Source organism: Nipponia nippon, unplaced genomic scaffold (genome assembly GCF_047370975.1).
Source record: "Nipponia nippon isolate SJK-2023a ecotype South Korea unplaced genomic scaffold, ASM4737097v1 scaffold_5, whole genome shotgun sequence".
Lineage (NCBI taxonomy): Eukaryota > Metazoa > Chordata > Aves > Pelecaniformes > Threskiornithidae > Nipponia > Nipponia nippon.
Genome location: NW_028262369.1, coordinates 33284094 through 33298737, shown reverse-complemented (window position 1 = coordinate 33298737; position 14644 = coordinate 33284094). Strand labels below are relative to the sequence as shown.

Genomic DNA, 14644 nt, shown 5'->3' with positions numbered 1-14644 from the left:
TCACCTTCCACAGACTCGAGCCCCAGCTTCAGGTACTTCCATCTACTCCCCACCAGACTTCTTTGAAGAAACAATGTGCTGATACATTAAGAACCCCTTCTTAGAGTAAATGCCTCTGAATAATTCTCACACTTCTGTCTTCTACTATTGCTTCCTCCAAAACTCTACCCCTCAAGCCCAGAAAAAACAAACCCCACTTACAAAATACATTTTGAAATCCTACCAAAATCTGTTTTCTGTTATGTTAACCACTGACTAGTCCACATCCTTCCCTGGCTTTAAGGAGAGCAGCTGCCAAGAAGTGGCCTTCAACTTGCTCAGACTGCAGAGGCTTTGTTACAGAGACACTCCCCTGCAAGAGATGAGTTCCAGCTGGATGTTAATATTTCACATTATTCCCGCATGTTAAACATTTAAAAATATACAAGTTACTTAAGCTTTAAGCAATGTGCTAAAATACAAAGACCAAAGCTTCTCCTTTATTAAGGCTTCAAAAAGACAGTACATTAGTTCTATTCATCTCTGCTCTTGCTGAAACAGGTGAAGTTACAGCTCACTTCACATGTCCTTGGCCATTATTCCCTATTGCACATTCAACTTCCACCTTATTAGTCAGACACATTGTTTCCAGCAGAAACTCCCTCCCATTTGAGCGAGCCCCATGTGTTTAAACAAGAGAAGCTCCCACCAGCACCCATCTCCTCTCACCCCCTTCTTGCTAATGGGGTAATGGATATTCACAATTCTTGTGGTTCCATAATTATGGGTATAAGATGTAGGACTTCCTCCTATTTTTAAATAGTGCTAGCTCATCTCAGAAGTTTAACAAAAATAAAAGCCACATCTTATTGTATGCAACAGACTAATAAAAAGGCTATGTATCGGCATAACAGGCAATGTGTAAGTCTTACAGTTCTGCTTGTGGAGGAAGTTATGCAAAGCCTCCTGGTGTTAAGCATCTGGAAGGCAAGAACACCCCAGCATACTATGAAGTGATAGCTCAGCTCCTGGCAGCTCCTCGCTTGCAGAAGAATCAAGCATGTATTCCAGATACTTAGCACCGCTTCCCTTTGTGTCAGCAGCTCTTGTGAATAGGTCCTGTCCATCCAGGCAAAGACGACACACCTTCCATCTCTCAACCGTGTTATACTTGAGGAAAGGCACAGAAGTTTCAGTCCACATATGTGGAGAATAAAATGCAACCTGGCAGACAGGACAGAACCATAAGAAGGTCCCTCAGGCACGTCCTTGTTACGTCATTTTGTTTGCTGGAGTTGCATCTGTGCCACAGAAGTACTCAAGGCTGTGGGCCCAGAAAGGGGCTACAGAAGCCTTCCAAATTTCAGAGGCACGAGACAGGGATAATTCTACACCTCCAGAGTCAGCTGAATGAAGCAAACAGTAAAAAAAATTTCCTTTGACTTTATGTATGTTACCAAATATACTCAATAGCAAGATCACTGCAACTCTGCAGTCTGTGCTGATGCCTCACAGAGGCCAGAAGAGCATTCTCAGCTGCATTTCCAGTTCTCCTTCTCATCAGCACCTGAAAGGGTGTGTAGTGAATCCTGGGGAGGAGAAAAAAAAAAAAAAAAAAAGAAAAATAGAAGAGATTTCTTGTGAGCCCATTTCCCCTTCAGTCCTTACTGCAAGAGGAGGATCAAAGAATCCCAACCCATCCTTTCACCCACAGGGCCAGGTAGTGTTATACAATCCCAACACTACAGCAGATATTTTGCCACCAAGAGCTGCCCCACCACATTCCCTCTCTGCAGTTTCATCTCTCCTGCCACTACAAGTTTTAATTTGAATGATCTTGCTTCGGAAGAAAAAGTAGGATCTCTGCACAAACATCTCTCATCCTGGTTGCACAAGGCAGGCTTTGCTAGCACAGGATTTTTCTTTACCTGGGTTAGAAGTTGATGACGTCTCAGCTGTCTATAGAACTGCAACACAGAAGGATCAGCTCTCACTACTTTTGGATCAAAATCCAGAACACGGAGACCTGCAAGGCTACGGGCTCGGGAGAGGGCTACATAAGCCTGCCCACTTTCAAAGACACGAGACAGGGAGATCTCCACACAATCTAAAGACATGCCCTATCAAAGACACAGAGAAGTTTGTTACAGAAAAAAACAAAAGAACACTGTGCTGTATCAACACTAACCTGTCCTGTGAGTCTGTCAAAGGTACCACCCTTGGTATACGGGCTTGATAAAAAAAGGAAGTCTCTTGTTTGACTATGTAACTGATTAAAAGATGAGAATCAGTAGAAAGAAAAAGACAGTTTTCCACTGTCAGGGAATCACTAGCAGACAGTAGGGTCCACTAACTCCAGTGAGCCTCTTGTGTGAAACTCCACAAATCCCATATAATCAACACAGCAGGGGAAGAAATTCTGCTGTTTTCACCCCTAGTAATTAACTGGAGCAGCCACCAGTCTCAAGCAGTCCTCAGGCAGATCATCTGAGACAGAGTTTGGGTTAGGCCTGGCCAGCCCTGTCTGCACCAAGAGACATCCCAGGAGGCAGCAGAATTTACAACGTGGCCTGGTTTAAGCAGTGGCATGGGAACAAACTCACAGGTCTAATACCAAGACAAGTATTTATCAAAGCATATGAAGTCTTCTGGAAAGGTAGGAACTGTATTAGTTACACTGAAAAAAACCCAACACACCCCACCAAAGGGGGAGTCCAGCCCAAAGAGCGCAGGTGTGACTCCTGCAGCTTCCTCGGGTACACTGCAGACTTCAGCGTCACTAATGCTGATGACTATCAGGGAAACACTACCCTGATCAACCCACAGCAGTAAATAATGCTGCTTTATCGTCTAACGTCAACTCTGCAGATGGCAGCACCCTATAGAAACTCTAGCAGTATTGCTAGCCCATCCTTGACCTTGTGGACAAGCATCACAAGCAGAAGTGATGCTGCCTTCTCTGTAGCTAGACACACATATTCTAGAGGTCCCCCACAACAAGGGCCTTTCAGTTTTCCCTCCTGTGTTACCAGCAATGCAAGCTCACCCAGAAAAATAAAACTTATGGTGGTGTAAAAGTCTATAGACAGCTGTATAAGAACACCCACCTGACTCTTGTGAATGGAAATGGCCCATGCCAATTTTAAAGGCAACTGTTGACGACTCAGATGAACTCCTGATGGTCCTTTGAAGATCCATTTCTCCATTTTGATGACCTGTGTGACCCCGCAGAGAAACCTCACCTTAGGCAGTCCTGTAGAAATGGGAGCAGGAGAGAAACAGGGATGTATTCCTGACATTCAACAGCCAGGAATCCAGCAGCCTAAGAACACTTTTTTTTTTTCCCTCCTTCCCCATGTCAGTCAGTCATGAATTTTAGGGCTGCATTAAAAAAAGAAAATCCCACACCAAAAAACCAAACCTTAAACCCACACACAGTAAATAGGATGTCCTGAAATGATGTTTGCGACCTACTTAAGCAGGAGAATTAAAGTCAGGTAATTTATCAGTTGAAATGCAGAGAAAAATACACATTGCAGGTAGCAGAATGTTATTCTCTGAGGGAAAAAAAAAAAAAATAAAAAACCCACCAAGACTTGCTTCAACAGAGCAGGCAGGAAATGCAAATGAGCATACACATCTAGAGAATAAAGAAAAGCAAACACAAGAGGCCCTACAGAGAGCTACAGCTGATGCAGCACATGACATCACAACTCATGAGAGCCTCAAGCCTCTCACTGCAGAGAAGACCTCCTTCCTGCTTTCCCTCAAATTATTCTTACCAAGCGGTAAACAAAATTAACAAGTCAGCCGTCAATCATAAATTGTTTTGGTTTTTTTTCTCTTCCTTCAACAGAAGATCAAAAAGCTTACTTACCCTTCTGTTCACTTTCAAATCCTACAACAACTCCTCGTGCCCCATTCACCAGCCCTTGAGACACATCCAGATTCTTAGCTAGCATCACCTACAGAGAAAAAGAAAAATCCCTTAGTGCACTGGCTTTACAGCCTGCTCAGCCACCTGCAGCTAAGCTAGCCAGGGAGCATAAGCACAGCAGGCAGATATGGCCACAGCCACATCATCCTCTTGCAGGACAGAGCACCACCTCCAATTTGATTAAAATTATTTCACAGCCTTTCCTTCCTAGGATTCCCAACTACATCCATTCTGCCGCACTGAACACTTCACTGGAGCTGCTTCTATCCACAGCTGTGAACTCAGATCCAGGGAACAGATTCCCCTTCCCCGAACACCAACCAGCCTAGACATATAGATTTTGGGAACACCTAAGGAACAACTTCCCAAGGCAAACAGTGCTGCTGCTAAGCACACAGCAAGGTGCCCAGTCCTGCAAATCTATCAAGCTGTGCCATACCCTGAGGTCGGGAAGGCTGCCATACCTGGAGCTGAGACTGCAGGCAAGGGCTGCCTGTGCTCTTTGCTACCTGGAGGCTTCTAAACCTGATTGGAAATGTGTGTCAAAGTCACAGCAGTCACCACTGTCCATGAGACATGGACTCGCGCTGAAATCAAACTAATTGTCTGGACAAGATTCCAAGCAGAAAGGATACAAAGATCAGGATAGAGTCTTCTCAACAGAAGAAGGCCTGGCATAGCCACTCGATACAGAATCTGCATTCTATAATCTACTCTATACATTTATCCACTATTCCTTTATTTTTCTTATGCCATTTGATCCACTGGTCTTTCACAAATGTATGTACACACACTCACCTGAGCTCCAAGCTTTAGCTCAACTCTACCACCCACAGGACACTGAGCATCAATTAACTTCACTAGCATTGGGTCACTGTCCAAAGCCTCAAAAGTGTGCACTTCTCCTATTAGGGAAAGAAAGATGTGACAAATGGCAACCATTGAACATATTCCGCACAGCATTGTGGGAGGCTCAGCATTTATTTCTAACGGCAATTCCTCTTTTAATATCCATTCTGTTCTGCTGGTAGGACATCTTCACGCAAACCTTGTCACACCTACCAGCAGAAAGCTCACTATTGCCTCTCTTCCCAACATAACTCCCAGAGCATGAGAAGGCTCAGGAATCAAAGGCCAGCAGTAAATAAGAACTGAGCAGTCATCATTTTGAGCATATGACCAGTTTCACTTGCTGCCAACACCAGATCTCCAAAGAGGACTAAGAAAGAATCCTAGGGCCAGACAGGGAGGCAGAAATGAAATAGCCCTTACTTCAAGTCGTGGCTGGATACAGCACAGCCTTCCTGAGATGCTATAGAAAGAAAAAGCAGGGGTATGGAGGCAATAATGACACACCCTACCTCACAGCAAGCAATGAGCTCACTGTCTACTACACACCAAGAAGTAACAGAGTGCGTTTTTCAGCAAAAAGCTATGAAGATTTCCCCAGGCAGCTCAACTCCAACACGCACAGCTTGAACTGGTGCTGCTGTGCATAACAGAACACCAGTTCCTCCTGACACCACAGTATCCCCATTGCATCCACTCAGAGTTCAGCCCCAGAGCCAGCAGCTTCTTCCAAGGAATTCACCTGATAGCTGTTGCAAGCGTCTCTCATTAGTTATTTCTACATCATCTTTATGGGTGCAGAGCCGCGTCGCCAGAATCCCATCACGCTCAGACCTGTTAGCAGCAGTCTGCATCAGCAGTCTGGTAACCTCCTCTGTGCACCTGGTAACCAGGAAAAGGGGACCGTTACTTAAAGTGACTGGTTACAGGTCTTGAGCAGCAGTAGCCTCCACACAGCTGGATCAGGCTGTGCAAGCCCCAGGCCTCCGGAGAGAAGGACAGAGAAAGATAACGACACAAAGCTGGAGAGCAGTGCAAGTGTGTGCCCCACCCTGCCCTGGCCACTGCCAGCTTGGGATCCATTGAATTCCTTAGCAGAAATTGCAAAGAGGGACCCTAGAAAGGGTCCTTCCTTACCAAAGCAGCATATATAAAACCTGCTTACATTAACTAAAGCATTTATAGCTATTGCCCCAGCCACGCATTACTGATAGAGCACAGAGAAGCGGCAAACCACTCTTTCCTCTGCCCCATCGGTAGGGAGCAAGGATGACAAAGAGAGATGAGTTTCTCCTCACCTGCCTAAACGGACGGCACTCAGGAGCGAGACAAAGGTCTTGTCAGTCTGTCTCCGCACTTCAGTCAGCTCCATGTTTATGTGGATGCATTTCCTCCAGCTTTTCGCCTGGCAAATCATTCTCTTGTTAAGAAACAGGCAGACTTGAAGTATGAGAACGAGTTTAGGGACAGTTTTGTACCTGGAAGCAGAACTTGGTTTCTTCATTAGCCTTGCAGACTGGGGGTAGCTGCAAGAAGTCCCCGCAGATGACTAGCTGAATTCCTCCAAAAGGCTCATCCCGTTTTCTGACTGCCCTGAAAGGGAGAGAAGAGAGGAAAAGCTTTGAATGCCATCCAGGACCTGGACATAGTCAGGTCTCAGAAGTTACTTCTTATTCTGCCAGCACATTCAAACATCCACCACCTGCAGCAAAAGATGATTATCCCCAGCTGTGTCAGAAGAGCTCAAATAATTAAGGAATGCTGTTACATGACATTGAGTTTGCTTTGCTTAACCAACCCAGATGTCATTACCGGTTTTGGTTCTTTGGTAGCCACTATACTACAACTGCTTCTCTCTGCAAGAGAGCACCGCTGGGCACAGCCTCGACAGCTGTGTTCTGGGCTCAGCTCTATAGGCAACGCTTGGCTCTGGAGATGAGAAGAGCAACCAGAACAGCTAGGGAGCGGGGACATCATCAAAACTCATCTCTAGATACAGGTCTGCTCAGACACTGGCTATGATTTCATGCTTCCCTCCAGTCCTGTGCCAGCAGTTGCTTTGTATCCTTTCGTATAACCAGAGGAAGGAAGCAGCCTGGAAATTTAGGGAAACTCATTTCTGTTAGTTGTTTGACCTGACAGTCACTCACCTCGCCACTGCCTCCAGCCTGTCAAAGAACTTGCCATCCACCATTGAGATCTCGTCGATAATTAAGTGCTGGCAGGCCAGCCAGTGCTGGCGCACCCCAGGCCTCTCCGCCAGCTGAATACACTGTTCCAGCGGTGCCTTCCCAGAGCCGATCCCTGGCAGGGGAAAAGAAAGCAAAGCTTTGGGAAGCTCCTGACTCTTTGGGAAGGAAGCGAGAGCTCCCAGCCCCTCGCTGTTGGGCAGGCTGTCACCTGCGAAGGCGTGCAGAGTGGTGCCACCGATGTGGCAAGCCGCCACTCCCGTGCTGGCCGTAGCGTAGGTGCTCTTCGGAGGGAGGGAGCCCACGATCTTCTTCAGCAGGAACGACTTCCCGGTCCCTTGGGGGAGGGAGAAGCAGCAGCAACTCAGCGGCGAGGCACGAGGACTTTACCGGGTGACAGCCACCCTTTGCCGGTGACGGCCGCCCGGCCCCCTCACCTGCACAGCCGGTGAAGAAGATGCTCTTCCCACTCCGCACGGCGCCCAGCACCGCCTCCTGCTCCGCCGACAGCCTCGCCGGAGGCCGCCTCTCCAGACGGGGCACCTGCGGGACGAGCGGCGGCGCGCTGTCAGCGCGGGGCCCGTAACCGGGGCCGGTAACCGGGGCCACCCCCCTCGCCCCGGGACTCACCTCCGCCGGGCGCTCCCCCCGCGCCTCACCGCCGCGGAGGCGGCCGGGGGCGCGCAGCAGGTCTCGCTCCTGCAGCGGGCTGATGGTGGCGAAGGCCGGCGGCGGCCGGTCCAGCAGTCGGGGGCAGCGCGGCGCGCCCCGCGGCCCGGCGGCGACCTTGAGCCGCAGGAGGCGGAGGAAGCGGCGCAGCGCGTCCGGGGGGCAGTCGGAGAGAAGGACCTGGGCGCCGCCCGGCCCCACCCGCACCGCCGCCCGCCCCTCGCCCGCGAACCGCGTAAAGAGCCGCACGGCGTCACCGGCCAGCGGGAAGCTCAGCGCCGCCGCCGCCCCACCGCTGCCGCCGACCACCCGCAGCACCGGCTGCCGCAGCTCGTTGCGGCCCAGCAGCACCAGCGCGCCCCGCATGACGCGGCGCCGCGGGGCCTGTCCGCCCGGCAGCGGCTGCTCCACGGCCACCGTGCAGCGCAGCTCCGCATCCCCCATGCTGCTGCCGCCGCCGCCGCCGCCACACCGGGCGTTCAAACCCGCCGCGTGCAGCCGCCGCCAATCAGCGCCAGGGGCTTTAACTCGGCGGCCAATAGGAGGCGGGAAGGGAATCGGTGCGAGGAGGGGGGCGGAGCGTCATCCGGGCCAATCAACAGCCTCGCGGGGGACCACGTGAGGCGTTGCCAGGCTACGGGACGCGGCGTAGCTCGGCGAGGCCATGGCCGCCCGCAGCGGGGAGAAGGAGGCGCCGGACCCGGTGCGGCAGAACCAGCTCCTGTGCGAGCGGGTGCGGAAGGAGCTGCAGTGCCAGAGGCTGCACACGCAGTACAGCCTGAACCCGCGCCACCCCGGTGAGCGCTCACAGAGAACCGGCGCGGAAGCGCCGAGGGCAAGACAAGCATCGCACCGGGCGGCAGGGCGGAGGGAGGGCTCCCGGGCCTGCCTGCGCGAGGCAGGGGCAGACCCCGCAGCGCTCAGCCGCTGCACCCAGGAACGCCAGCAGCGGCCAGTCAGAGGGGTAGATCTGGAAGGAGCAACTGGTGGGCCCGGGAAACCAGTCTGCACACTCAAAAGCCAATCTGCCCAAATTAGACGGTGCCTTAGTAAACGTGCAGAAGTGAGGCAGCAGTCATTTACTATCTGGAACCTAAGGATCCTGAGCAAAAACCACAGAGCTGAGATGGGGTAGAGAGCCCCAACACTACATCATGTTTCTCCAGCCCCTGGGCTAATTTCTTCCTGCCAATTCGCAGTCATAGAATGTCATCACCTATGCTGGCATGGATGGGTGACGTGAACAGATTCACTCAGGTGTAGGTTTCACACTGAAACAAAAATGAACCAAAGGAAAATCGTTCGAAACCTGGCACCCTGTAGGCCACCACGTGGGTCAGGTGCAACTTTGCTGTGGTGAATGCAGGCAGCATCCAGTAGAAGAGCCTTTAGCATACTTAACCCCCTTCCCTTTCTAGGAAGTTGCTATTAGTACTCTAACTCGTTTTGTTCTGTTCACGTGCTGTTCTTCCTTTACAACTTCAGTGAAGTAGCTGGGCCCAGACTGGGGAATAACCAAAAGGACCATTTGCAATGATAGATATCCTATACCTGGCTGTGATGCTAAATTCCCATTAAAGTAATTCACCTGCATCATTTCTTTCCAGTTCACACAATCACCAGGAAGCCTATGTCTTGGCATGATAATATAGAAGAGCCGGCAGATGGTAAGAAATCTCTGAACAGCTTGTGATAATTACATAAGAAAATAACTAATAAATACGATTAAAAAATACCAGTTAGTCTAAAAGATGACATATGTGGAAACACCCCTGTGACAACAGAAGAAAGTTAAACTCATTCATGACTTTTGTTAAACGTAAGGGCAGGGGTTTTTTCCACGTTAAGGCCCTTTCCCATTACTTTTCATTGTCAGTACAAGCTTGCACTCATGCAATTACGCTTTTATTTTTGGTTTTAGTTATCATACTATAAAATTCTCCTTGAGAATCTAAACCTCTTTCAGGGGAAGACAAAAAACTAGAAACATATTTTATACATAAACGTTGCCTGTCATTGCAAATTCTACGTAACCGTTGCATACAGTAAACCGCTGAAATGGCTGCTGAGTCTTGCTTTAAAGCACTAATAACAGGAACCCTTATAGCAACATGCCAACCCTTATTTCTAACATGCCAATTTTGTCCAAAAACCTTAATGGTCAGTTAAGGTGGGCCTGCTCTAGTCAAGGATTAGGGGGGAAAAAGAAAACCACAACAGGGAAAGGCAGCAAGCCTCAGGCAACTGAGAAAGACAACAGCTAACGTAGAGCGCTGGTTGATACTAGATGTGGTATAAGAAAAGCAGGCTGCTGCAATACAGTAGACAGGGATGACAGAATAGAGTATAGGCAGGCAAATCTTGAAACTTCATCAGGATAAATCTGAGTAGAAATGTCACCCTGCATTCTCGTACAAGATCATTGACAGAAGCACCAACGTTGCCTCCAGCCTTCACTTTCTTGCTATTGCTTGGACAGCGTTAGGATGTCCCATTCTAACACACATCCACGGGTGACTGGTTTATAAAGATACTTTCTTTCATTTGTATTTGTGTCTCTTACACCAACAGCGAAGTTTCTGAATCTTATTCACCATGCAGCACTGGAGCCAACAAAGAAATATTCAGAGCCACAAACTGAAAGCCAAGAAATTGGCTGGAACACGACACCTTTGGTGAGTAGGGTGCTTAAGGACTCAACTCTTTGCAGGATTCAGAGAGGTTCAGCCCATCACACTGAAAGATATTCATGCAAGAAAATAATTTGTGACAAACATGGAAAACAGGAATGACTCGGAATGAGCAGAGCTGCTCATGGACAACAAGTTTTTAAAATTTACACCTAAGAGGACTCTTCACACTGGCATAGGCTTGTGAACACAAAAACAGTAGACTTCCCCTGAGAAACTTGCATGCAAAATATCTGCAATGACAGTCGACCCCAAGCATATTGCCAAATACCACATATGTAGTCACGGCTGTTTATTAAAGCATTCAGCCACGAGAAATGGCGTAATGAGCAATGTGAAGTGATATACATAAGTACTGTGAAAAGAAATGTGCTGCTGTACAGTATCTTTCAAACAAATTGCAAGCAGAACCATAAAATTAATAATCAGCTAAGTAAACCCGAGGCAGAATACACCAGTGAGGATTCATTTGGGGAAGCGTGAATAAACAGGAGGAAAAGAAATCTTATTAACCAGCTGAGACATCAATCTTATCTGACAAATTAATAGCTGTGACGATGACTGACTTTGTAGATTACTGTTTAGAGAAAGGCAAATGAGGGCCTGATTAATTTTGGCCTGTTACAAAGAAAACTAAGATAAATAAGAAAATAAGATAGTCTTCTGCAACTTTTCATACTACTCTTCAGGTAAACTAGTTACTCCTGCCAAGGCTAGAGACAGACATCCCGGCAGGGCTTTACGCTGTTAGATACTGGTGGTAGGATTAGCCTGGCAGGAATGAGGCAACTAAATGTGCGTGTAGGGAAGCAAGTTAAATTTATACAGTCAGGACTCGTAATGCTGTTTCCTACATTAAGTTTTCCTTTTTCACCAGGGTCCACCATAATGAACCAGTGAACAGTATATTCTCAAATAAGTGATACCCTACTCATCTGTCATTTGGGCGTATCTCAGCAAGAACACCATTCATCCCTCTTCTCAGGAGGGACTACTACTACTAATTCTAGTAAAAGCACATGACTATTTGTCATTTTTCTTTCCCAGATTCAGGTGGACCGTACTGATTGCAGACTCTACTTCCCACGCCGGAGAACAGAGATCACTAAATAAATGGCTGCTATGGGGCACGGGGAGGAGCAGTCTGAGAACCTGCAGTAGCAGAGTGGCAAAGCCACACAACGTAGAAGCAGTTAATGACATCTAATGTGTTAGGCTGTGCTTGTCTGAGTCTGGTAGATTTCTGGCAAGAGAAGATAGGGAGAAAAGGGAAGAGAGAACCTCAGTCTGTCCAGATTTGCAGCCTGACAATAGTTACAGAAATAAACCTATTTACAAGCTTGCTGCATTTGTCTCACTACTCTTTCCAAACCCATCCATACGAATACTCTAAAAAACACTTTAACATCTTGATAGGCTTCAGACTTCCTATTCTGACATCAGCAACATGACCCAGAACTCAAGTTCACCAAGTACATGCCAACAGTAGCTGTGGAAAAAGCTGTCAGAATGAAGGGAACAAAGGGCAGGCTTCAGCCACCATTTGTAACACAACCGAACATGAATTAGACATAGTTCTGTGCAAACCATTTAATGTGTTCACACACCAGAGGTTTAAATAGAAAACAATCCTTCAACAAAACAGACAGTAAGAAGAAATTAGTGATAAGGCACTAGTTTCCACTGACTTTTTTTCTTGCCACTTGGAAACATCCAGCTTGCTCCACGGTTTGCTGCTTGATGACAGCAGAAACATATCTTGCGACACACAGAAACCCCACTGGGGAGCACAGTCCTCTTATCGTGCTCGGCTCTTCATTTTCTGCCTTGCTCTCTTTCCAGGTCTCTTCTGCAAAAAAAAAAAAAAAAGACAGATTCAGATCTTTATTTTCATGTCCTCAATCTTTGTTCTAGCTCTACAGCTTGGGGAGGATATCAAGGTGAGGATATTTGTCAGCACCTCTGGAGAGGGAGGTTTTGGGACACTGGTAGCAACAAACAGTACTTGCTAACTCCCCCCCTCATTTCCCTGCTCAGACACCGAACCACCGTCCTCAACTCTGTCTGCAACTGAATTATGCTCAGCTCCCAAAGACGGTCATTGTCACTTCCAGATGCTGGAGGCACCCATCACATACTCAGCTCTCCCTTCCAGACCAGGGCTGGCTTCCTAGCCAACCAGGATCATTTGCATGCAACATTTTACTTACATTGAGAGCTTTTTTTCCTCCTTTTCCTGCTTTTCCTGGGCCTTTGTTGTGAGCCACTTTTGACCGGAAGCTGGATACATCATTAACGCTCTCCTTCGTGTTCCACTTTGAGCCCTTCTTCTTCCCACCAAAACCAAACTTCTGATTCTTGTATCGTCTTTTGGCATTTGGTCTGAAAAACAACCAAACGGCATCATCACCTATATTCCTTTCTTCAGGAAGTTCTCAAGAAGGCACATGTACCTGCTGATGGACTCCCATCAGCCATCATAAACCTCTCCCCTTTTATTGAAGAGGCAGAAATTAGCACATTTCAGCCTCCGTTCCATGCCGGCCACAGTTTTCCTCCTCTCTAGGGACAGAAAGCCACCTCAGATTTATTTTAACAAACATTAATCAGGACAGCTTTCTCGTTCCACAAAATGAACCCCTAAAAGACTGAAAAAATCAGAGATTCTGCATTTAAATATCTTTTTTTTCTGGTCTCACCCCTTCTTTGTCCGTTGACTTGCACTGCCTTTTTTATTCCCCTGAGACGACGTCTGCTCTTCATCTAGAAAATCCAGCTTGTCAGAGAGACCTGCAAGAGCAAAGACATAACAGTTGCTCAGCTACCACCACAGAAAATAGGAATCTTCAGTCTAAGCAAGTAATAGCAACTGAAGAACAGCTACTTGAGAGGATTTTCACTGCCACTGGCGTAGGATTCTGCACAGCAGCAGCCTTTCAAGCTCACTGCCCAGCACTACAGACTGACACCACGCATCATACTGCATTATATTGCTCACACATCACTACTCCCCTTACACATTTGCTCTCTTAGACAGGTTAACTTTACCTTTCTGGTATTTCTTGACTGCATTCAACATATTTTTTTTCTCCTTTTGTCTCCTCTGCAGAATCTCAGTTTGCACCTGAGATTAGAAGCAGAACGTTAGTGTTGTTCCTTGTAGTGTCCCATACTTTTTTTTTTTAATTCCCCCCTTCTTTTTTTTAGGGTATCCCATCTTTTGCTCTGTCTTCCTTCAAAGCAGCTAGAGAGACAACTAGACAGATTCCATGTATTTCAGCCAGCCTCCTGTGGTCTCGCTTTCTAAGATCCTCACTTGGGCTCTAGAGTCTTGTCATAGATAGGTCCCTTTTGTAGCTCCTCCTCACCTTCTTGCCATATTTTCTCATCGCACGGAGCTGTTTCGCTTTCTCAGACCTCTCCATTGCTTCCTGCTTACTCTTAAGCTTCTGTCGAATCTTATTAGGGGATTGAAAAAAACAAAAGTTATCAGTAACACAAAAGAAAATATGAGAATTTTATGATTGCTGTGCAGTCCTGAAATCAATAATTACATGAGCTATCAATGAGTGTAAAAAAGAAAACAACTCTCAATCAGATCATCTGTTATAAGGCATAACATTCTTTCAACTCAAGGCTGAAACAGTTATTACAGAAACTCCTGAACTGATCTTTAGCCAAAATCTGTTTAAAAAGACAAAACTCCTGCAGAAACAAGACAAAGCCTTATAATGGGCTCTAATGGAACCGCTAAACAAGAGTATCTTGTCACATCTTGTCAGTCTACTCAGGTGTGTGTAGAAGACTTGACAGTTTCTTTCTTGTCATTATTAAAAGTAAAGCACTGAAGAAGAGTCAACAATCCTTCTGTGCCATAGAAAACATCTTTTTCATTCCCTCCTTGTTCACAAACATTTCTATAAAGATGCTGCATAATAAGGGATTACAAAGATTTCAACACAGATCTTCTAGATTCAGTCTGTGACTCCACTAGGAGATAAAAACTCTGTTCTTCAAACAGAAACCAGCAAAAGAAGGTAACAGTAATGTGCCGAACTGATTTAAGCCCCAGGACAAGCTAATAATTAATCTTCCTAGAGAAGCTGAAGATTCTATCAGCCATCAAAACAGTGACCAAGTCATACATGAACCTCCAAATAAGACTCCAGCTCATGTTTAACTTATACAATGTAGTCTTTTTTCCAAAACTAAAACAAAAATTAGGGATCCGTTTTGAACAAAGACCACAATCAAGAAGCAAGTTTGTGAAATTCTTGTTTCCTACACAAAGCTGGCTTACTACCCATGACAGATTCATTCAATAACACATG

General features: G+C 46.9%; 3 protein-coding genes across 3 annotated transcripts in view; 1 reads left to right on the top strand and 2 right to left on the bottom strand.

The window, feature by feature from the left end:
• Positions 1-328: 328 nt before the first annotated feature.
• On the bottom strand, positions 329-8067 carry PIF1 (PIF1 5'-to-3' DNA helicase). The gene is made up of 12 exons (XM_087732246.1): positions 7585-8067; positions 7392-7497; positions 7166-7291; positions 6916-7069; positions 6244-6358; positions 6064-6170; positions 5508-5647; positions 4715-4821; positions 3857-3944; positions 3087-3232; positions 1908-2099; positions 329-1568 (listed from the first exon to the last, which is right to left on the bottom strand). Exons 1-12 carry the CDS (start codon positions 8065-8067, stop codon positions 1512-1514), a joined length of 1821 nt encoding a protein of 606 aa, XP_087588372.1. The 3' UTR covers positions 329-1511.
• A 217-nt stretch (positions 8068-8284) lies between these two features.
• Positions 8285-11492, top strand: CFAP144 (cilia and flagella associated protein 144). Its single transcript, XM_009468196.2, has 4 exons — positions 8285-8420; positions 9231-9290; positions 10195-10298; positions 11361-11492. Exons 1-4 carry the CDS (start codon positions 8288-8290, stop codon positions 11424-11426), a joined length of 363 nt encoding a protein of 120 aa, XP_009466471.1. The 5' UTR covers positions 8285-8287; the 3' UTR covers positions 11427-11492.
• EBNA1BP2 (EBNA1 binding protein 2) overlaps positions 10591-14644 on the bottom strand; it is a 6037-nt gene continuing 1983 nt past the window's right edge. The window contains exons 5-9 of the mRNA XM_087733903.1: positions 13682-13771; positions 13362-13437; positions 13013-13103; positions 12524-12695; positions 10591-12162 (exon numbers count right to left, since the gene is read on the bottom strand). Coding sequence (XP_087590029.1) covers positions 12112-12162; positions 12524-12695; positions 13013-13103; positions 13362-13437; positions 13682-13771 — 480 coding nt within the window. The 3' untranslated portion in view covers positions 10591-12111. The remainder of the gene's footprint in view (positions 12163-12523; positions 12696-13012; positions 13104-13361; positions 13438-13681; positions 13772-14644) is intronic.

What these genes read in the sequence shown, in the direction of transcription:
- CFAP144 (XM_009468196.2), top strand. Translation starts at nt 8,288, where the DNA reads ATGGCCGCCCGCAGCGGGGAGAAGGAGGCGCCGGACCCGGTGCGGCAG. An exon ending in TATAGAAGAGCCGGCAGATG is followed by an intron (nt 9,291 to 10,194) that starts GTAAGAAATCTC and finishes TTACACCAACAG; the next exon opens with CGAAGTTTCTGAATCTTATT. An exon ending in GCTGGAACACGACACCTTTG is followed by an intron (nt 10,299 to 11,360) that starts GTGAGTAGGGTG and finishes TTTCTTTCCCAG; the next exon opens with ATTCAGGTGGACCGTACTGA.
- PIF1 (XM_087732246.1), bottom strand. Translation starts at nt 8,067, where the DNA reads ATGGGGGATGCGGAGCTGCGCTGCACGGTGGCCGTGGAGCAGCCGCTG. An exon ending in AGGCTGGAGGCAGTGGCGAG is followed by an intron (nt 6,359 to 6,915) that starts GTGAGTGACTGT and finishes TCTCCCTTTCAG; the next exon opens with GGCAGTCAGAAAACGGGATG. An exon ending in AGCTAAAGCTTGGAGCTCAG is followed by an intron (nt 3,945 to 4,714) that starts GTGAGTGTGTGT and finishes TTTTCTCTGTAG; the next exon opens with GTGATGCTAGCTAAGAATCT.